The sequence below is a fragment of the Hetaerina americana genome, unplaced genomic scaffold (assembly GCF_022747635.1).
Source record: "Hetaerina americana unplaced genomic scaffold, ioHetAmer1.1.p SCAF_4, whole genome shotgun sequence".
Taxonomy (NCBI): domain Eukaryota; kingdom Metazoa; phylum Arthropoda; class Insecta; order Odonata; family Calopterygidae; genus Hetaerina; species Hetaerina americana.
In genome coordinates this window covers 47,636,492-47,658,983 of record NW_027286985.1, presented here as the reverse complement: position 1 = coordinate 47,658,983, position 22,492 = coordinate 47,636,492, and the positions used below count along the sequence as shown (strand labels likewise).

At 33.2% G+C, this 22,492-nt stretch overlaps 1 protein-coding gene across 1 annotated transcript in view; it reads left to right on the top strand.

Annotated features, from left to right (window-relative positions):
* The window catches only part of LOC139691924 (sodium-dependent proline transporter-like), a 60,531-nt gene extending 38,444 nt beyond the window's left edge, over positions 1 to 22,087 (top strand). The window contains exons 2-14 of the mRNA XM_071589873.1: positions 7,549 to 7,680; positions 7,973 to 8,145; positions 10,206 to 10,285; positions 11,673 to 11,805; positions 13,028 to 13,162; positions 14,841 to 14,944; positions 16,544 to 16,781; positions 17,187 to 17,315; positions 17,433 to 17,532; positions 17,609 to 17,709; positions 19,534 to 19,704; positions 20,046 to 20,175; positions 20,267 to 22,087. Of these exons, the coding sequence (XP_071445974.1) occupies positions 7,549 to 7,680; positions 7,973 to 8,145; positions 10,206 to 10,285; positions 11,673 to 11,805; positions 13,028 to 13,162; positions 14,841 to 14,944; positions 16,544 to 16,781; positions 17,187 to 17,315; positions 17,433 to 17,532; positions 17,609 to 17,709; positions 19,534 to 19,704; positions 20,046 to 20,175; positions 20,267 to 20,322 (1,682 nt within the window). The 3' untranslated portion in view covers positions 20,323 to 22,087. The remainder of the gene's footprint in view (positions 1 to 7,548; positions 7,681 to 7,972; positions 8,146 to 10,205; positions 10,286 to 11,672; positions 11,806 to 13,027; positions 13,163 to 14,840; positions 14,945 to 16,543; positions 16,782 to 17,186; positions 17,316 to 17,432; positions 17,533 to 17,608; positions 17,710 to 19,533; positions 19,705 to 20,045; positions 20,176 to 20,266) is intronic.
* The last annotated feature ends 405 nt before the right edge of the window (positions 22,088 to 22,492 follow it).

Genomic DNA, 22,492 nt, shown 5'->3' with positions numbered 1-22,492 from the left:
AGAATTTGGCACCGGAGCAGACATTGTAAGGATAATAAGACTGCGAAGAAGGAAATTGCAGGAGGTAATTTTCGTCTACTCAAGGAGTCGAGGAGACGGGGAACTAGAGTGGTTTGGACAGGAATTCGGAGGAAATAGAAGGAGGGAGAATTTGAAAAGGCCACTTAAATTTGAAGGGCTAAAAATTCGATAGGGGAGAAAGGATGAAAGGTAAACGTTTTCTCACGGTAAGCCGAGAAAATAAGTACAAAGGAAGACATTGGTTTAAAGTTTTATTTTCGGTACTTGGATGGATTATTCTGACGAGTTCAAAATTACAATTAGAATTTTTCCCGAACATCAATATTCATATCAGGTCCTAATTGTAAATATTTTCTTTTGAAGCTTGTTTTTATAGCAAACTCCCTGAATTGGCTACTGTATCCTCGCAACACGTGACGCTGGTCTACATATTTCGTAATATAATATCGGAAAGGTTGTTGATTATCGTATTTGGCGTACTGTAGTGAAGGCTCACACTACACTCTGGATGATCAAAGAGTCCCAAATAACGAAGTTTAGTTAATAATCACACCACTGACATTCCGAAATGCCTGTATGATCCGAACAGCACAGGGATTTTTAATAAAAGATTGGCGATAACATCAATGAAAATTGGACTTTTTTCTTGATAAATAGTAACACATTAATCATTTATGTATAGCACTAAGTTTATATGAAAACCTTCCACGATTTCAACCTAAACGCGGAAAAAATATCGATAAATACCCTATGTAACTGAAACACGAAGTACAGGCCAGTTTAATTTGCAAATAATTATAAAGGTAGGGATGGAGTTTTTATTAAAATATCGTTTTAATTAAATAAGTTCCCATGCAGTTAGCTTTTTTAACCATGATTAATATTTAATCAATAACTCTTGTGCAAAAAAGTTATCAAATAAGAAAATTACTTTCTTCACCAAAAAAGGATAACTAATTCGCCAATGCTATGATAATTTAAAAGGAATATCATTAAGAATATGTATTTTTATTGTATTCCAATGGCGCAAATGAAAATGTCACTCGTCCCCACTTACACCTATTACGACTCATATGGAAGACCTCTGGTTCCGGAGTCCGCGTGACTTTTAGCGTCCTTCTATGTAAATACGAACTAGATCCAGAGAAGAGGACGGAAAATATTTCCTCCTAAAAGTGTAAAAGCACTAAAATCTCAGCCGAGGTCAGTGTTACCCACTAAGGCTTACTAGAGGTCAACTACTAGGGAGGCGATAGCGACACGGCTGGCGGACGGAGGGAAAAGAGGTGGTGAAACTACTTCAGGCAAGGTCTTCGGTCGGAGAGCGAGGAGGGATGAAAAAAAGGAAGGACCGTGACGGCGTTGATCTCGAATTGTGGGGAGGTTGCAGCGTAGGTGGGATAATGATGTGGAAATGGGCTATTAAGTGCCCCAAAGCGTTGGGTTCGCAAGTAATCAGGCCACGTAGGAGTGAGGAATGGGGTGAGTGGAGTTCCCTCGGCTGCACAATGGCTCCATCCCATTCTTCCCCCTCCACAGGCCTCTCTCCTCACGCCAGCTTCCCGGACCCAAAATGTCCGACTCGCCCCCACGACCGCTAAGGGAGCGGCCCTCGTGCCCTTTCTCACCTTTTCCTCGACCCCACTCCCACCAGGTGTATATCTCCTGTGACTCGCCCACGCAAAACTAATTCCTTAACCCAGTAGCTCCAACAACTGAGTAACCGATGGACGCAGGTCGATATGAGAGAATTGTCATAGATCTCAAGCTGATTGGGTGGTGCAAACAAATATGCTGCGCGCTGGTATGACTCGAGCTGAAAATGAAAGTAGTGAGAGCATTTTAATTAACATTAACACCCATTAATTAAGCGCGTTTAAGAATTATCCGAAATGTTTTCATGTAAAATTACAAAATATAATCATTAAGCTGGATAGTTATCAATTTACCCAGAAATCTTCTTTGAGTCATAAGACTATTTCGATTTTTTAATACAGCTATAATATTTTTTTAATAACTCATGGTTTCCCTAAAATCGGAAGACGAGTCCTTATTTAGCCACAATCGACCGTTTTAAAAAGCAGTGAATAAACTAAAGCGGCGAGCTAAAAATTTCAATTTTTCGAACAGTTTCAACACAATTTCTCAACGATTAAATGCTATCGTGCTGAAGTTATCAAGACAGTATTTTGATCACAACTATAATTCAAAAATCGATCTAAAATAGAATAAAAGAACAAAGAGGAAATTTAGTCTATAAAAATATATGCATTCCAAAAACAGCAATACTAAATAAACTGGGTGTGTCCTGAAACCTTAAAAACTTTTTAAACATTTCATTTCTAAAATAGGACCTGAGATATATTGTGAGTGGAATGGACTCCAACAATAGTGACATGTTTCTCATTTTAGCCATATCATTCTTCCGTCTGATCTCTAAAGAATATAATGGTGAAAAATCACTCACTGATTTATCATTGTATCTCTCAAACCTGGATTTATAGCTTTCTAATATTGTGCGAAGGTTACCCTTGGTGTCTAGACACCCGAAAAAAATTTCGAATTCAACCCTAAAGAGGTGTAAAAATTATCAAGTAAAGCCGAGGGTCTCTCCATCGATTTGTTTTTTCATATATATTAATATTAAATTAATTGAATCTGGGTTTATTTTACGCTCGAAAGACTAATTATTTTAATTTTGCCAATTATTTGTTTATTTCATGCATTTCATCATCGAGAATTACTCTTAAATAGATAAAATTTCTTCGTATTTTAGACTTTCACTGCTATAGTTCTTAAATGTGACCTTTAATAAATAGAATTCAACAAAACTTCGAGTCTTGGAAAGGCTTAGAAACCAAAAAATCAAATACGATATAATGTCAAGGAGATCCCTGAATGAGTGTGAATATCGTTTTTAAGTATTATAACTAATCCATTATTACTTACCCATATATCTGCATAAAATTTATTCCGCATATTAATTGATCCTTAGGAACAAAATTTTGTAAATTACAGCTATTAATGTTAATCTTTTTTTCTTTTGGGAAACTATATATTGAAGTAACTCGCTGTATGGAGAAGATACAGGCTCGCAGTGTGATTAGGTTCCTTCATTTGAAAGGTTACAGTGTCCGGCTAATCTACGATACGATGATGGTTCTTTTTGGATTTGATAACGCGTCATATCGCACACTTTTGAGGTGAAAATTAATTTTAAAACCAGCCAAATGTTCCTCATAGACGATCCAAGAAGTGGAATACCATCACTCACGGACGATGCTGCCACAGTGAAGAAACTGGAGGACTTTATCCTACTAGACTGAAGGGCAATCATCTATATGATCATCAATGGGACTGATCTTAGTTACGGCAGTGTGTGGAAAATAATTCACGAAGGAATGCACATATCAAAGGTGTCGGCGAGCTGAGTTCCACGACTACTGACTCGTTTTCAGAAGTAAGCACGGCGCGACCTGTAATCGCTACCGCGGTGCGACCGGCATTCAAAGTGATGTGGCTTTTAAATTTTCCCACACCAGCCCTAGTCTCCCGATCTCGCCCCAAGCGACTTTTTCTTATTACCATGGCTCAAGAAACTATTGCGAGGTCGGAGATTTGACAACATAAATGTGGTCGTTCAAGAATATGAACAATGGTTTTCGACGTAATCTGCTGAGTTCTACAATGACGGCCTTCGAAAGGTCAAGAAACTCTAGATGTATAACTCTGAATGGTGAGAACATGGTTTCGATAAAAAGTATCGGGAGCAATTTTTTTGTGACGTGGCTGCACGTCGTTAGCGCGCTCACCCCTTATTGGCTCGGTGAGGATATTATTCGGGCATCTCGGACTCGCAACAGACGTTCAATGAGCACCGTATACCATGAAACCTCTTAAAATACTATATTCCAGGGTTGCCGAGAAACACAAAATATTACCTATCCATTGATCTATTTTTGTGACAAATTTTTCCGCAACCGCTTCCCTCTTTCGTAGCCTTTTCTATTTTGTTATTTTCCACCCTGAAGAGGAATGAATCCTAAAACGGGGCTTCCGTATTGTTTTTATCATGTTTCTGTTATATTTTATATACATTCCTTGCATGATATTACTTTATGGAAATAAAAACCTTTAAAACTGAAAAAGCACTGTGACAAAAAATAAAAAATACTCTCGCAAAACAACCGCCTGTATTAGATTCTACGCCGCTTATTTTTTCGTAGATTACATTTTATTAGACAAGTTTATTGCTTATGCAAATCAAACGGGAAATGGTAAACTGAATAAGTAAAAATGAAGTTAAATTTTGGGATAATTATGAACAAATTTTGAGAGCGTTAAATCAAGATCGTTCGAGGGTATCTCGATAATTTCTAAGTCTTTCCCTCTGTAGGTTTCTACTCGGACGAATGGATTTACGCTGTTCGTATTTATCGCGCCGCTTGATTGACTAAGGACGCTTCACTAACCAGCCCTCCCTCCCTTGAAACCTTTCACCATTCCATTAAAAAGAGGGCCTACGCGGACGACTATTTTTAAAAATACGCTGCGCTCACCCTCTCTTCCAGCGAATCCCTCACGTGGCCGCAGTGGATCGAATGGATCTTCGCAGCACATGAGGATGACAAGATGAAAACCACGCGATGTACGATCGATCTCCATCTGCACCTGTCTCTGAACCAAATGTCAAGTTACTAGCAAATGGTCATGCGTATTTTTCGTCGTTAATGCGTTCGATTACCCAGGATGTAGCGTGCGACGACCACACATCAGTACAAATGTAACACCGTCGGTACTTTTTCTTCGTTTTCATAGAAGCCTACGATATAACTCACAATAATCTGATCACAGTGGACATGAATCATATCTTTAATAATACATTATGTGCAATAGCAATCACTGATATCTGTTTTGAAATAAAAACGATAAATAGATTGACATAAACCTCTATCCCCTGCCTACATATTCATTTCATCTTGTGCTTTTGGAAACTTTTCACTCTCATATTGAATAAAATATACTGTCAATAAATAACGCTCAATAAATCTTCAAAATCATTTTATCTCAAGCAATGTTCTCATTATACTGTTCTCTGATTCTGAAAGAAAAAATCTCTTTCTTCTTGCACTTCCTTGGAATTTTTCGATGAGGGTAACCAGTTATTCTTTCAATGGTCTTCAAACCATGAAGTAATTTTTCATAACCTATGAGATACATAAACAAGAAAATCATTAACCTAATTCCTCTTCCATTTTATGTCACTGAAAGTTATGCACTTTAAATAAATTGCATAACTTAATTGCAATTGCATAAATTGCATAAATTTATTCAACTGAAATTGAATTAATTAAATTTAAAGGAGATGCAGTAGAACAGAAATGGAGTGAATCCAGTCTTAGATTTATTGAGGATCGCCGCCATATCTCACTAAGTAAAAAGGGTGCCCCTATGGAAGGAAGGGAGGGATCAGTAATGTTAGTGTTCTGTTCAGAAGAACTTAAGTTTTCCCAGATTAATGCTTTACCTTTTTGGACAAAGAACAACCCTAAATTTCAAGTTAACTCACTTCTAAATCAATTCAGCATGAAGAAGCTGAGTTAAAGCTCATAGTACTCATAGTCTCCACATTATACCTAATCCTCATATATCCATCCTTCAAATAAGAAAAACTAAAATTGAGAAAAGCTTAAGAATTATCCATGACAAATTACAGTTGCATGGATCATTGGTACAGTGAGATTCAAAACAGTGTAAAAGTAGAAGTTAACTGTAACATTTTAGTTTGCTATTCGAGCATCCTACCATAGCACAGATAGTATTCCTTGAAAGAGTTTCCACTGCCATGGAACATTTAGTTTCACTAACAGATAATATAATTTCTTTTATGCCTTCAAAATTATATTGATTATGTGCTATAGCATGTGAAAATAAAATGTTTATTGATAAAGTAGACATGATCAAAACCCATGATTTGATTTGTAGCTGGCTTTGCATCCAAAATATGTTTTCCTTCACAGCTACCAAACCAGGAATGGTGTTTCCTAAACAAATAATGGCAAAAAGTACAGTGTGGAGTGCATTTTTACAAGTTACCATGCATACAAAAAGTGCAAGTTTGTTTATTTTCATTGTGTAAAGGAAATAGTGAAATGTAGCATCGTAGAATAAAATATGATATATAGACTAGTGGAATATGAAGGCTAAATTAATGATCAGCTTAATGAAAATCTTAAAATAATAGTGGAATTAATTAGAATAAACCTTCAACATTGAATGGACAAATTAAGCAGAATCAAATGAAAAAATATGAACAACTATCAAAACACTGATCATATGGCCAATAGACTAAAAAGTTATCCCTCTGCCATTTCAATCCAGATAACATAATGAAATCAAAGGCAATACAACAAATGAAAAGAGTGTTCATGGCAAAAAACTGTTAATTTCCACCATATTTAGTTGAGGTATTAATAAAAAACAAACAAGCTACCTCCAAAATCTAAGAAATCGATGGATTTAACTTGAACATAGTTTTATGGGTCCATCTATAGTTCCAACAAGGAGTAATAGAAGAAGATATGAAATTTAAGAATCAAATTTATGGATTTCCTTTAGCTGCATCACTCTTCAATCATTATTATTATGAGTCCCATGGTAAATATCATCATGAAAAAACCGGTAAGGATTAAAACCAAATATGACTATTTTCACTTCAAGATGGAAAATTATTAAACAATTATGAAGTAAACACTGTCTGATAGAGTGAACCATATTATTCATAGCTAATCTTTTAATAATATTTCTAATTCAATAAATTTAGATACTTTGAAGTAGGAATTCAATAATGAACTAAAGTAGAAATAGTGTAAAATAAAAGTTGTTATTGTGCAGAAGTGCTTAATAAGCTCAAAGGATGGGTAATAATTTTCATGGGTTATCCAAGACCTAGGTACCTCTACATTTTAGACTGACTACTTAAATATAAGGGTAGAAAAAGGAACTTTGCACTTTCGCATAAAGATTTAATACTTCACATGACCATGGTTTTGATGTTGGACATCATCATGAGGTGAAATCAGTATTAAATCTTTACGTGAAAGTGCAAAGTTTCTTTTTCTAACCTCATCATAAAGGAATTCCACAAGGTTAAGCCTGAAATTGTTATGTTTATCAAGTGACTACTTAAATTCAGGCAGTAATTTTCGATGATGAGTATCCTCATTGAGTATTTAAAGAAGGTTGCTTATGTGTTTATATGGTGGACCCGAGTGGAATAAAAAGCTAAATGCAAGATGGTGTTATTTTGGACTCAAAAATATTGTCAAATCCAATTCTAATTTAATGCAAAACATTGTGTAACCAATTGTCATAGGAAATTATTTTGATTGTGAATAATTTTGAAATGCTTTGCCCTAAGAAATATCTTTTACTGCAATTCCTTGGCAGTTACAGAACAATTATATGAGGTAATTGCAGTTTCTTCGTAGAAATAGTTAACTGATGACTTAATTTTTATCATTGCAGGTGCTTTTCTCATTCCTTACCTTATTATGCTGGCACTGGCTGGAAAGCCCATGTACTTCTTGGAATTGGCTGTGGGGCAATTTGGAGGAGTAGGTCCTGTTGCTATGTGGAATTGCTGTCCAATTTCAAAAGGTTTGTAAAGTTTTTGAGTTTGAAACAAGCGATAAATACTGGTGCTTACAAGTTAAAAGGATAAGGCAAAGAATAATACACCAATGAGAAAGCATGAACTCTCACTCCTATGTATAATTTGAGCACATGTATTATCTACATTATCACCCAAAATGGTCTTTCAATAATTTCATTGAATGCTTTCTGAGTCTTCCGCTGGCAGCTGAAATAAGTTAACTCACTAGATTTAAGAATTTATGTGCCTCAGAATGTTAGGCAATTTGGTAGTTTAAACATCATTCTTCTGTTCCAGGAGTTGGCTGTGCAATGGTGACAGTCTCCCTGATAGTGTGCATCTACTACAATGTCATAATGTCATACACAGTATTTTACATGGTGGCCTCATTTGCATCTGTGGTTCCTTGGAGTAAATGTGATCCTGAATGGGCTGACATGGAGACTTGCTATGTCAGAGGAGTCACACCAGTAAGATCAATAAAATGATTAGCATGCACTGTGAATTAATCCAAAGTTGTGGCTGTCACTGCTTATGAATTAATTGCCTTCACCTAAATGAATTGGAAAGAAAATTTTTGACTGGAGTCAACAATAATGGTTAAATTGAATAAAAAAGGGAGTTTAATTTAAATATTCATATCCCATATTAAATGTGTGCACATACTAATAATTAAAAAAATGAGATGGTATTGTTGGTATAAATTGCAATGGGGAGAAAATGAAGATAGAACTGTAAAACTAACCCAAAAGTTGAATCTAGAAGAATTACTTTAATGAAATACCATCTTGGTGTGGAGAGAAAAAAAATAAGTAAAAAGTATGACTAAAAATTTGTGGTCCCATGTCAAATATTTTCAACAAGGCCATGTGCTTGATAAGTATTTTGTATAGTAATATTCAGCCCCCAGGCTACAAAGTCATGTTTTTTGGTCCCTAATAGCAATGCTCAGCAGGTGTTAATGAAATATAGTATTTAAGGTTTTTCAGTTCCCATAACATTCATCACAGGATATATCCCTTTGAATTAAATATTTGCTAAAAAGAAGTAAAACAAACTCATGAAAGGGTTTTGATGGTAATGTATAGATGTCACCAAGGATTCTGAGTTGTTTCCACTTTGTGTTATATTGTTGGATGACAGTTTATCTGACATTACAGTCACCATTTATAGTGCTACTGTGATGTCATTATGAGTATCACCTAAAAAGAAGAAATAAAAAAGTGACCTGGCCCCAAAAAATACCACCAAAGCTGCCACGGGCATCCATTATGATGCTAAAAAATAAATGCCATTGTAATTTATGTTGCAAGCAGATTGGAAAACATTGACAGAGTCCTTACAAAACACAACATGGTGATATGGCTTATGATTGTCATTGAGAAAATCGAACTCCTGTAAATATAAAAAGGTCAGCATTTGAATAATATATGTGAAGAAGTGTACGAAGGCAAGTGTTCTTGCTGAAAATCTGACATTGGATCACTCAAATACTAATCGTAAGAGCACCAAAGAGTGACCAAGAATAAATAGTTCAAGATTTCAACCATTGTAGATGCATTGCATCTGGGCACATGATCGATTTTGAAGAAGTCAGTTCTATTACCACAAAAGAAAATAAATGTTTTCCAAGGTTGATACACAAGGCTATAGAAATTACCAAAACAACGGAGAATTTCAACAAATAGGATTTTGAAACACTCTATTCTTCAGCTTGGAAAAGAATTTTTCAAAATAATCAGCCAACATTCAATCAGAGTACAGTGGACACAACAGCCAATCAGGATGAATGAGCACCTGAGCAGATGAAGAACCCTACTCTGAAATATGCTATTCCGGTCAAGTTTCAACAAAATTTAATGAGTACATGAAGATGCTGATATTTACATCAGTAAAAACATCATTTAGCCAAGGTGGTACAATGTGGGAGCAATCCAAATACCCTGGTGTATTTATTTCATAAAGTATACAATTCTGCAATTTTCTCACCTATGTTCCTTGATTACAGCAGATATGTTTCACAGAAACCTCCATTCTAAGAGCACTCTGGAATGATTTTTTCAAATCATTTCATGATCTAAACGGGCATTGTTTAAAAAATGGGATTGTAATTCAAAATAATTTAAGAATGGTATCCTTATGAAAGCTTCTTCTAATCCCAATCCCATTTTGGCCACGATTCAAATGGCCAAAATGTAAAATTGTAGAAAAATACTTTCTACATCACCTTAGCCACACTTCTTATATTCAATTATTAAGATGATGAGGAACAAATTATACCAAAGGCATAGGATTTCTTAAGCAATTTGGTAATGAATTCCTTAACTATCACCCCAATTTCAACATTTCGATGCCGTTCATTGGCAAAATTGTTACACATGTCCTGAGGTGAATTTCCACAGTTTTAAGAGGAAGAAAAATACAAGTGCTAATAAATAGTTTCAACAAATATGGTATTTTTGCCATAATAATGTTTTACAACTATGCTGTTCAATAAAATAATTTTTCTTTTGAATAATTCTTTTCACAGGCTCACAACTACAGTGCTGGAAATGGCACCATGTCAACTAACTCAACTTACAAAGAAACAGCAAGCCTACAATACTGGGAGTAAGAATTTATTGCCTCAATTTCACTAATATCATAGCATTTGTAGTATTTGCATGACTTAGATTATTAAATGCAATTATTATTGGAGAATTTAAGGGGAAAATGAGCATATTAATACTTAAAATGGAAAAATGCTACCCCACTGAAAACTACACGCAACCCCATTCACATCCTAATTCAAGGTTTCCCACAACTCTTCAATGGCTAGCTCTGTCCTTGCAATGAAACATTTGACTCCTCACCCATTGTATTATTGTAATAATAATTGCTGATTTTATTTCAAGATGGAAAAGATTTAAAAGCAGCATAATTATTGGTCATATTCATATCATATTTTAGTCATATTTATATTCAACAATACTTGCAGTAACTCATACATGGACACCAGAAGGTGGTCAGCTCAGAAGATCAAATACATCAAATAAATCTTGAAATAGGTCGACCATTTTATAAATCAGTGATGAAAAATCATTTCAGACATAGATTAGAATGGAAATTAAAGGTTTCTGCCAATACCCACATGAAGCAGGATCCCACTTCTCAAGTAGAAAACCAGAGCAACATCTCTGAAAGTCATAGGAAATTACAGAGGGATATAACTAAATACAATGAATTATAATTCCATTCTCAATTGGCAAGTATAGGTAGTATATGAGTTTGCCATATTCATGTATTAATAATATGAATGAATATACTGTATAGTACACTGAATAATCATGATATTAAGGTTAAGCAGATGTGCAGTGTAAGTGGTCAAAATATAAAAGAAATTTTTTAAAATTGCTGAATATATTCTACATTTACTCTTACCCACTCATTTAAAATCATGAATATTGTGCGATATACCCAATATCATGTTTTGGATGGAAGTTGATTGCAAATTGCAGCATGCTTTTTGTTTTGTGCATTATTCTTCAAATCAATTGAAATTGTCAAATTAGCATGAGGATGAATGGTATTGCTAATCACAAAAAAAATGCATAAAATAACTCCAAAAAGGTTTTTCTTTATCAATGGAAGAAACGCTAGAGGGTCTGATATAGTTTAGATGATCTGAATCTTGTACTGCCTGAGGATATTAACTAAGGTAATTAAGAAAATTCTAATCAAAACAACTTTCAACAAAGTAGAATTTCCTTGGCAGCATTCCTTTCCATAAATAAAATCAGTTCACAACTCCAATGTAGGACATTAATTGTTAAATTAAGAATTCCCAAAATACATAAGTGGCTAAAGAATAATGCCTGTCAACGGCCTCACGTGCTTCAATACCTGCAAAGCTGAATCTTATTCTTTGGATCAGAATGTTGCTTCATAGTTAGCACCAGGCTTTAGAATCTATATGCATTTGAATCTTATTCATTGTTCTTTTTTCTTTTCACAACAGGAGATATGTGCTTCACTTATCAAGTGGGATAGAAGACTTAGGAACTGTAAAATGGGATTTAGCCTTGTGTCTTTTATTCTCTTGGGTGGTGGTAGTGCTCTGCCTTGTAAAAGGCATCAAGACATCTGGAAAGGTATTTATATTCTTATTTACCTATGTATTATGTTCCCAAATATGTACATACCATCATGTTTTCATTGGCTATCATTTAAAATCGTTCACAATCTTGTGCATTGAGCTAACAGTCTAGCTATGGGAAATTTATTGACAAAACAATTGAGACTGCTATGTTGAGTTGATATTGAATTTAGTCACCTTTGCTACAGCAACACCCTTTAAATATTTACTTATTTACTCTAATCTTCAGTTTCAACTAGCATTGCATGCACACCAGCATGCATGTTTAGTGTATTCATGGCAATATAAAAATGTTTCATATTGACAGAAGTACATTTTAATGCAAGAATTTCACAGTATAAAATCATTCTCCTTGACAGGGATTTGAACCCAGATTCCTCTATGTCCAGCCAAGGGCTATAGCTACCAAGGCTTAGAGTAAAGTTCAGTAGCTTAACCAGCTAATGTGGTCTACTGGATATAGAGGAATTCAGGTTCAAATCCTCTTGGATAGGAATGATTTTTATGCTGTGAAATTCTTGCATTTCAATACATACCAATGGGTGACTCTGCTTAAGTTACTAATCTAGTATTTCCCGCATATTTTTAAAATATACATTCAAAGAAATGCAAATTGCTGTTGCAATGTTTCATAAATGGCAGAGGATTGCAACCTCTGATATTGACAATACATTACAAATGGGCAGCCCATCTACTTTGGCAGTAGATAATGGATTGCAACTCAAAATATTATAATATATATGCAATACATTTACATGTATATATGAACATAGTTATTCCACAGACTAAGCTCAAATGGACATGCACATATGTTCACTCAGTCATTGACTGATGCTGATTTTTGTCAAAAAAATCAACTCGTCTTTGCAATAAGAGTAATATGCAATGATATTCATATGCATATATATATATATATATATATATATATATATATATATATATATATATATATATATAGAGAGAGAGAGAGAGAGAGAGAGAGAGAGAGCCATTTGAAAAAAGTTTCATCCAGCTCCCTCTCTCAGTTCTTGATTAATGGTTCTCACAACCAACAGACATATTACTTAAATATATTTTGTTGGGTTTATTAAAAAAATATGTGCATACTCCAAAAGATGTGTATCAAATGATTAGTTTTCTTATACCTACAAAATGCAAGCATAATGAACATAATAGAATGAATTGAAATTCACTTAAAATCCATTTAAATCTTACAGGTTGTGTATTTTGCTGCAACATTTCCATATTTGATTCTCTTCATTCTTCTGGTAACTGGGCTCGTTCAAGATGGTGCTATGGCTGGAGTTTTGTATTTTGTGACCCCATCATGGGAAAGACTACTTGATGTCCAGGTATTGTTTATGTATCAACTGTGAATAAAAAATGCCATTTCTGTCCATTAAAAATTTGCAAACTTAATGTCTCCGCAAATTCATTAATCAATATACATGGATAGTACATCTGTAATCCACCAGATTTTAAAATTCATAAATATCCTCAAAGAAAGCTTAGATTGGTTTTTCTTTAAAAAGATGATTAATGGCTCCACAACCTTAATTTATTTGTTCACTAAAACCCAAAAAATACAAATCTCATTAGTTCAATAGTTTCAGCCTCAACTTTGTGGAAGTTCATTTTAATAAATGATGTGAACAGCGAAATGATTGTGACTTTAAACTTTGTACCTGAGGATGACGCCGTAGCGTCGAAACTAGTCGTACCTGTAATAAAGTGGTGGATTGAAACAAAGTGTTTTTTTCATTTATTACAAATCTCATATTTGAGGGAGGGTTGTGATAATATTATTAAGTCAATAAAGATATATAAAAATAATGATTTTTGATTTAGCATGGTAGTCTATCAAGTATTATGTCTAGGTACTGACCAAAGGGCCTAAGGTTCAAATGTGAGAGATACTTCTAAGCTCATCAAACTTAACCCAAGTTAAGTGATTTTTCTGAATATCTGACTGTCCAAGAAATCACAGGTGATACATGGGAAAAACTCTTTCCTGTCTTCTCCTGTGAGAGCTAGAATTTCACAAGCCAAAGGGCCATTCGCAAGATGCCAATCACCCTTTGCCCTCACCTATCAAACTAAATTTGCTATTGAAGGCACTAGTTGATGTTTTTTAAACTATATTTGACCCAAATATGTACTAAATTTAGCCACATAGTTATTATTATGAATATGAAACTTAATGCCACTCAATTTACTGCAATTGAATTATTTGTAAAAAACTTTCTCATAACAATTTTTTTATTATTTATGTCAAGTAGCGACTAATATCTTAAAATCCCATTGTTTTTCTGAGAGTGAAACTTGTTTTTTGCCAAGCATAACAGACTTATGATCTTATAAATGAACTTTATGACATTTCATTTTATTGTTACATTATTAATGATATGAAATTATTGGCCACTACAAGATTACTCTGTCATTACAGAGATTTGGATATGCATACTCAGTTTGACCATCACTCAGTTACATACTGTCATACAGTTTTTTAGGCTAATATTTTTCAGCTACCCCAATTTATTCATGGAGAATATATATATATATATATATATATATATATATATATATATATATATATATATATATATATACATACATACATACAATATATATAGTATATCATACAGCTTTGGTGAATATGAGGGTATCCAAAGCCATTACCCAGAATTGAACCCTGGCTCTCTCATTAATAGCCCAGCACTCTACTTGCTGGACTCCCCACCAGGTTATTGTGTCCTAAATCCTGAAACATATATTGTTTTGTTTATTGTATCTTATTTTGTTTTACTATTGTTTCCTTTGATTCATGAATATAACAAGTCATTTCTAATTAGTGTGTATTAAAATTGTTATTTTTGTGATATCAGTGAGATATAAAATTATAATTAGAGACTAAATATCCTGCTGAATGTTCAAAGATGGCAAAAATCATCACTGAGTATTCATTTTCCTTGTTTGTTAACTGTTTCAAGTGTGAATTGCTCACTAAAGCCAAATTGATATCTGACTTAGGTATGGCAGGCAGCAGCTGGGCAGATGTTCTTCTCCTTAAGTGTATCAATGGGAGGACTGATTATGTATAGCAGCTATAATGACTTCAGGAATAATGTTTACAGGTATTGTTTTCCTACTTAACAGCTTAGAGCTGAATTTTTCGGGCATTGGCTGCCACCTTTAGTATATTGTTTTCTAAATTATAGTTTAAATATCCTCACTATATTCTTAAAGATAAGTTGCTAAGATGAGAGATTTTGATACTCAAAGAAATTCCAAAGAACTATAGGGCAATATTATATTTCACTGCAGAAGGTATAGTACCTATCAATCTTCACATTTGCTGTTATCTCATTGACATTTTTTAAATCTAAGGGTGGGTTAAAAAGTCCATGCAAAGATGAAAACTACATGATTTTTTAGGCTAAAGCATTTTTATTTATCAACATAGCCAATGTGGCAAATACAGTTAGTGCTGCTTTGGTCATTTGAAAATGCAGCCTCAAATAACTGGAGAGGTTATGAGTAACTTCATAAAAATTTTCTATGAAACTAATAGAGCTAGTTTCAAACATCTAAATCAATAAAAGCTTTTCTTTAGAAAAGTAAGCGACTACAACCAAACTCCAAACCCAAAAGATTTACCAGAAAACAAAACAAATGGTTTAAGTTAGATATCCTTCATTGATATCCAAGGATGAGGGAATATGTTATCAGGTTTCAAGTGAGTATAGTCACCAGTCACTAACCCACTTCAATATGAACACTGCCACTGTGGCATGGTCTGGTGATAGTACCCCTTCCTCCTCCCTTCAAACAAGCTATTTTTAAGTCAGTTTAGTTTGCCTCCAGAGATAAGCTGATATTTCATGTTATAACTTGTAATGAGTTATTTAGATCTTATAATTTGGAGAAAATACTGATATAATCAGTCAACTGGAGGCCAAAACTCTATACATAGTGCAAATATTCTAGTAATATTATATATCTTCTAATACCACATTTCCAGGCCCATAAGATGCACCAGTGCATGAGACGCACTGTGATTTGTCAGGGGAGAATTTAGGTAAAATACTTGAATCAGACAGAAACGGTGAAAGTATTTAATACAAATAAAATTGAATCGTTACATTAAAAATTAGCAGCTACTCATATATCAAACTTAAATTCATAATTAATCATTCATGAGAAATTCATCATCATTGGGCCAAAATGCCTTGTTTTTATGTTCTGAAGTGTAATTCATGAATTCAAGGGGAAATTTTGTATTGTTAGACAATCTTCTCTCTTGAGATTCCATGAGGGTATTATAATTAGGATAAAATCCAGTCCCTACCTACGCATTGCCTTCCACAAGTTTATTATGATGCCATAATTAAGTAAATAAATACAAAAAATAGGTTAAATTATAGGTCTCTTATCTTGATTTTTAAAGTAATTAAAGAATAAACATTTTCTTCGATTTTATTACTACTTGTCTACTGCATTCCACAACAAGTTTGTAAAATCAAAATTAAGTAAATAAATAAACAAAAAATTGGGGTACACTTCAATCCTGTAATCATGATTTGCCAAGCAATTAAAGTAGCCTTATTAAAAACATGTTATTTGACTTTACTACTACTTAGCAACTATTCAACACTTTACTATGCAAAGCAATAATGCCTACTAAGATATAATAGAGTAATACTATATTATAATAAATTATTCTTTTCACACAGGGATGCACTGGTTGTCAGCGTGTTAGATACCATCACAAGTATAATATCAGGCATGGTAACATTCTCCATCCTTGGTGCAATGGCTCATGATTTGAATGTGCCTATTGACCATGTTGTGAAGGAAGGGCCAGGGTTGGCATTTGTGGCTTATCCAGAAGCCCTTCTTCGGTTACCAATACCCCAACTATGGTCAATATTATTCTTTTTAATGCTCTTCATTCTGGGACTTGATAGTGAGGTAAAGGATTTTTCTCATTCCCCCTACTTTAAATATTCATCATTAAGCTTAAAATATTTTACATACTTCCTTCAATGTATTACATACTTTTTTGCAAAGTGGTATTGATTCAATATGTCTCTTCATGAGAAATAAGATCAGTATAATGTGCTAATTTTTTCATTGTGTTTGTGTTGTTCACGATTTCTTCATATTAGATGTATAATTGTTACAGATGAACTCCTATACTGCTATCTCAAGCAATATAACTTTATATGCACATAATTATCTATTATTAATCAAAGCCAAATCTTTTTTGGTTAATCTACTTAAGCTACAATTTTAATAGCTAATGAAATTTAGTTACTTTTAATTAAACTGCAAAAAGAAATAAATTTATACATGTACTAATATTTACTGTTACAGTTTGCTCTTCTAGAAAATGTACTGACAAGTGTATCTGACGAATTTACATCATTGAGGAACAGGAAGCTTTCTTTCTGTGTTTTAACAGCCATTCTCTGCTATTTCGTTGGGCTTCCATGTGTAACATACGTATGTACACAAAATATCTCTTACAATCTCATGAAATTAAATTTTTCACCAGATAAACTTCAATTCTATGAATTATTATAATTAAAACTGTATTCACAAATAAATTTGCTTTTTCAGGGGGGCAATTATGTACTAACATTGATGGATGCTTATGGTGGAGGAATAGCAGTTCTTTTTATAGCTATATCTGAATGTATAGGCCTCATCTGGATATATGGTAATTATGCATCGTTTTTGCTGTGACTTTATCTTTGCTTAAAGAATTCAACAAACAAGTAATATTTTATTTACAGGGCTTCATAAAATTTGTGATGACCTTGAATTTATGCTTGGGTATAGGCCCCAGTTTTACTGGAGAGTGACATGGGCATTCTTTGCCCCTGTTATATTATTGGTAAGTTGAAAATGACACATTAGAGTAGAACACAAAACATCATGTAGAATTAAGATAACTTATCAAATGCTTATGATGTTTAAAATATATATTAAATTTGTTAATATAAAATGAAAGAGATCTCTGTTTAGAAAGTATTCTACAATCATTTGAGATAATTTATAATAAACAATGGGTTCAACATGATAAGTTCTGATGCAGGTTGATAAGGACCAAATTAGTAAGTTTTCTGCATCCCTGCTGCTGACATGACATGATTAACTTCTTGTGTAAGAAAAACTTGTGGTAAATTTGATATGCTATAGGTAATGCACAAGGCTTGATGAAGTATATGTACCAGAACTAGAAGTCACATGTATCACAACTTCACATATATATTTATTATTGGGTTATTATTTTAAAGAGAGAGCATAAGGTACCATAAAGCATGACTTACCTCAAGTTTTTCTAGACTATGCACATTTGGATAGGGAGAATAATGTTAACATTGAGGTTTTGATTGCATTGAAGGTGTGCACTATTCCGCTATTAAAAAGAAATTTTCACCCTGAATATTTGGCCAGCAAAAACTCTGAAGGAAAATCATATAATCAAGATAATGTTTAGATATTGTTCAATTGGTACAAATTTGCATGTAGTGATCAGCCATGACAGACTGCCATTAGCTTGACTCATTCTCACTTATTCTCATTAAACAGTTTCAGTATAAATAGGAATACAGGTCTGCATAGCTTCGGACAATTCACAATTCAGTGGAATATATTAGTGGCAATATTGTGGTATAACAACGCAACATGTTTGCTGAAAGAGTCACTAATCATATTCAGTCACTGTGTCTTCTGCAATGCCCTTTTTATAACATATTGATATCTTTTTGGCAAAAACTTAAAATGAATCAACTTGCATAAAACTATATAAATGATATAGTAGATAGATACTGTTTTTATAAATTACTTCAATTATTTGCAATGGTGTAAAATTTCCGAAATATTTTCAATAGTTGTGAAAGGAAAACTCCAATAAAGGGTCTAATCATTGATAAATGAGACTAATATGATGCTGGCCAATACATATCATTGCTGAAGAATAAAATAGTTCAATGACTGCAAAATATGTGAAAATAAATGGAAACGCCATATAATCTCACAGTAAACTGGACTTAGAGGGGCACTGAAGGGGCAACTGCAAATACTAATGGGTGCTAAAGTGCACTAGCCATCTTAGGGAATGCCAACCTAAAGATTCCATGTGTCTAGCAAATAATTAAAATTTTTGATTAATGATCTGCACCAGCAGTCCCTAGACAGGATTTAGTTTGACAAATTGACCGTGTTAAAGGCTACAACATCCTATGTTTGAATACATGTATTTATAAACATACCATAACAACTGGCAAACTAAATGCTAGTTTTCATATGTTAGGCTAGGTCTCATCTTGAAAATAGTCTTGCAGCATGTATTTTTACATGCTGCAAGACTATGACATGCTTGCTTATATATTTCATGGAGTAGGTGATGCATAACTATTTAATTCAGTAGGTGATTAAGAGTCCCAGTTCTTTCTTATGTGCAAGAGTTGGTTAGTTTCAATATTCTGGTATCTAAAAAAGCACAGTGCCACATTTAGCTGGTGGTTCCTAATAGTATCACCCAGATTTGACCCTGGAGCCTCCCAGTCAGCAGCTGAATGATTTACCAACTTAAGTGATATTTCCAAAAGACATAAAAATTCCCTGACAAGTGGGATGAAAATCACTACTTGTGATCAACGTAAAATTGCCTGCAGTTTCTCATGTTCACATGCCATTTTAATTATTTTTACAGGCCATTTTCATTTATTCCTTAATTGTACATAAACCATTACGATATGAAGAATATGACTATCCCGATTGGGCAGATGGAGTTGGTTGGTGTTTAGCATGCTTGTCCATGTTGCAAATCCCAATAATAGCAATTATAGCTGTGTTTCAACAAAAAGGACCATCATTCAAAGAAGTAAGTAGTAGGCTTATAAAAAATAATGCAAATACTTCTTTCAAAACATAAATCACTGTGAAGTGTAAAGAATAAACAATCCACAGAAATATAATTATACTTCTGTGAATTGTTCTATTCTTTAATTCTTTAATTATTTATTCTAATGTAGTTAAAACATTACATTAGATTAATCATTTTCTTATTGTATGAACACTGAGCTAAAGGAAAAACAAATAAATACTAAAGCCAAGCCATAGAAATATGTAAATCTAAGTCATCTACAGTAGGAATAATACAAATTTAAATATGTACAATAGCCACTGTAATGTTTTATATAACAAGTGAAATTTAATTTTCAGAAAATTTTACAAGCTGTTCGGCCAACTGAGGACTGGGGTCCTTCAGACCTTAACCTGAGGGATGACTGGCTTGACTATGGAAATAGATCAAAAACAAACCTTAGGCTCAATTCACTAGATGTTCAAAATGGTAAGTTTGTCAATGATTTTATAGAGAATAGCAGAAATAATCTTCCAGATTCATCCACAATTCCTATTTAAATTAATTCCATTAATTTCAGACTGTTCAAATTCAACTCCAAGAACAATAGGTGCCAAAGGAGGAGAATATTTGTGATATCAGGAACAGAAGAATGGATCTTGTGTTAAAGAGTGAAGTGAAGAAGTGAGTTTGAGAAACTGTGCTTTGGGTCCATTGCAGTGGAACAGTTCCTGGTTTAAATACAATTTTATGCTCATCAAGTATCCAATGGATCAATAGTGATACTGATTGTGAGAAGTAAAATTTCTCTCTTGTAGTGTATGGAAATGTTTTAGAGATCATTACCCAGTATTGAAACAGAAATAGTTTTGGTATCTTTGGGAAATAAATGGTGTTCATAAGATGATAGTGGAGGAACAAGAATTCTCTCATCCGGTTGCAAAGCTAGCAAGTATTAGGGTTAACTATGACTCTCAGGGATGCTGAAACCCGTTGAATGCCATTATTTCCTGTGCATTTATATCTTAATTTCAAGAGACTTTTTTCACAATATATATTTAATTTAGATACCAATCAGTTGTATGTGCGAAGAGAAAAGCAGCATGTTCAATGTTGGAATTGTGAATTAAAGTGTTCATCCGACCAAAGATTGTTTAAAAAAGGACTAGTCAATATTTTTATGTTTTATGTGAGAATAGAAAACTTATACCTGCCATTACGGTATTTGTATATAACTGTAAATTATATATTATATACATATAATACAAGAACATCGCAATTGTTCATGTGTAAAGACTTGTTGCAAAGTATTACTATTTTAAGGTTATTGCCCATGAATTTTTACTGTTAGGGATGTTAAAGATCTGAGCTCATTGTGGTATTCCTAGTAATATTTTATAGAATGGAATACATACACCAAAATACAGAGCATAAGCCTTTGCTATAAGGTCATTAATACATACTATAGAATAGAATCACTCAGAAGGGTTTTCCCCAAATGTCCCTATATGCTGATATTATTGATGCTGCAAATAAAATAAACCTTACTATTTTATCTACTCCCAAAGATGTTATGAAGTTTCATGGCTGTTTTAGGATTATTGGCACAAAGTACATCTCTATTTTCTTTCAAAATAGTTATCCAAGAAACAGTTCGTATTGTTGATAGCATAAAATGAAGTAAAATTCTATAACAGTAGTTATGCTTACATATAATTTATTCAAATGCGCTAAATTAATTTCATGTTAAATTTTCTTCACAATGTCACATTTAAATGTGAACCTGAGAGATGTGAATGATATTCAACCATATTTCTAATATATACCTTATTAATTATGGGTGTGTGCCTAATTAAATTGTATTATGAACCGTATTCACATAGGTAACCCTACACTTGGTGATTCAATAATGGTCTAGAAAAAATAACAAAAATAAATAACCAAATGAAGCAATCCACTCTTTCCAAAACTTGTAATGTAAAGTTTAATAAGTACATAAGACTCAATTTCTGTCGGACTGTATGGAAAAAGAATAACCATTTTCACCCCAATTTTCTCCCCATTATGTAAATTTCATTAATTAAAAAGTGCTCAATGTATATTTTGAGTTTAGGAAAATAATAGCTGAAAATATTTAATTCTTTTAATTAGACTGTTAATTACCTATAATATATTACCAAAAAATTTTATAACAGGAATGATTATTTCTGATGAACTATCACTACTGTAAACCTAAAGAAAATGAGTGATACTAATAGTTTTGAAGCATAAAAGTTTTATGGAGATATGTTTTAGAAACTTTTATCAGTTTTTATGTCCAATCTATAACGATAAATGTGCCTCAGATCAATTTATAGGTAAAAATAATATGTATACGTGTTGAAAAAATGTAAACCAGCTGAAGAGCAATAAAGATAAGACAACTTGTTAAATGTGATTCAAAGAATATCTGAATAATCCCAACGACAGAATTACTTATTATTAGAAAAATAATTTTCTCTAAAAGTCTTAAAAAATATTAATCATTCTTAAAAATCTTCCTCTAAATAGTGGTTCAGAATAGAAACAAAATATCATCTAAAAACTGTTCAATGAAACATCTATCTTGCTTCGCTATAATTGGTGCCATATAACTTGTTCTGGTTAGATAAGAGAATTACTTTTAGCCATAAAAAATCTGAGGAAATAGAAGTAAGAAAAAATAAATGAAATTTAAGCTTAATTTATTTTCTCAATGATGAATGTTCCCTTTTTCTTGACTTTCCCTCCCCCTCTACAAGCATCCAAAAAAGATTCTATATTATTT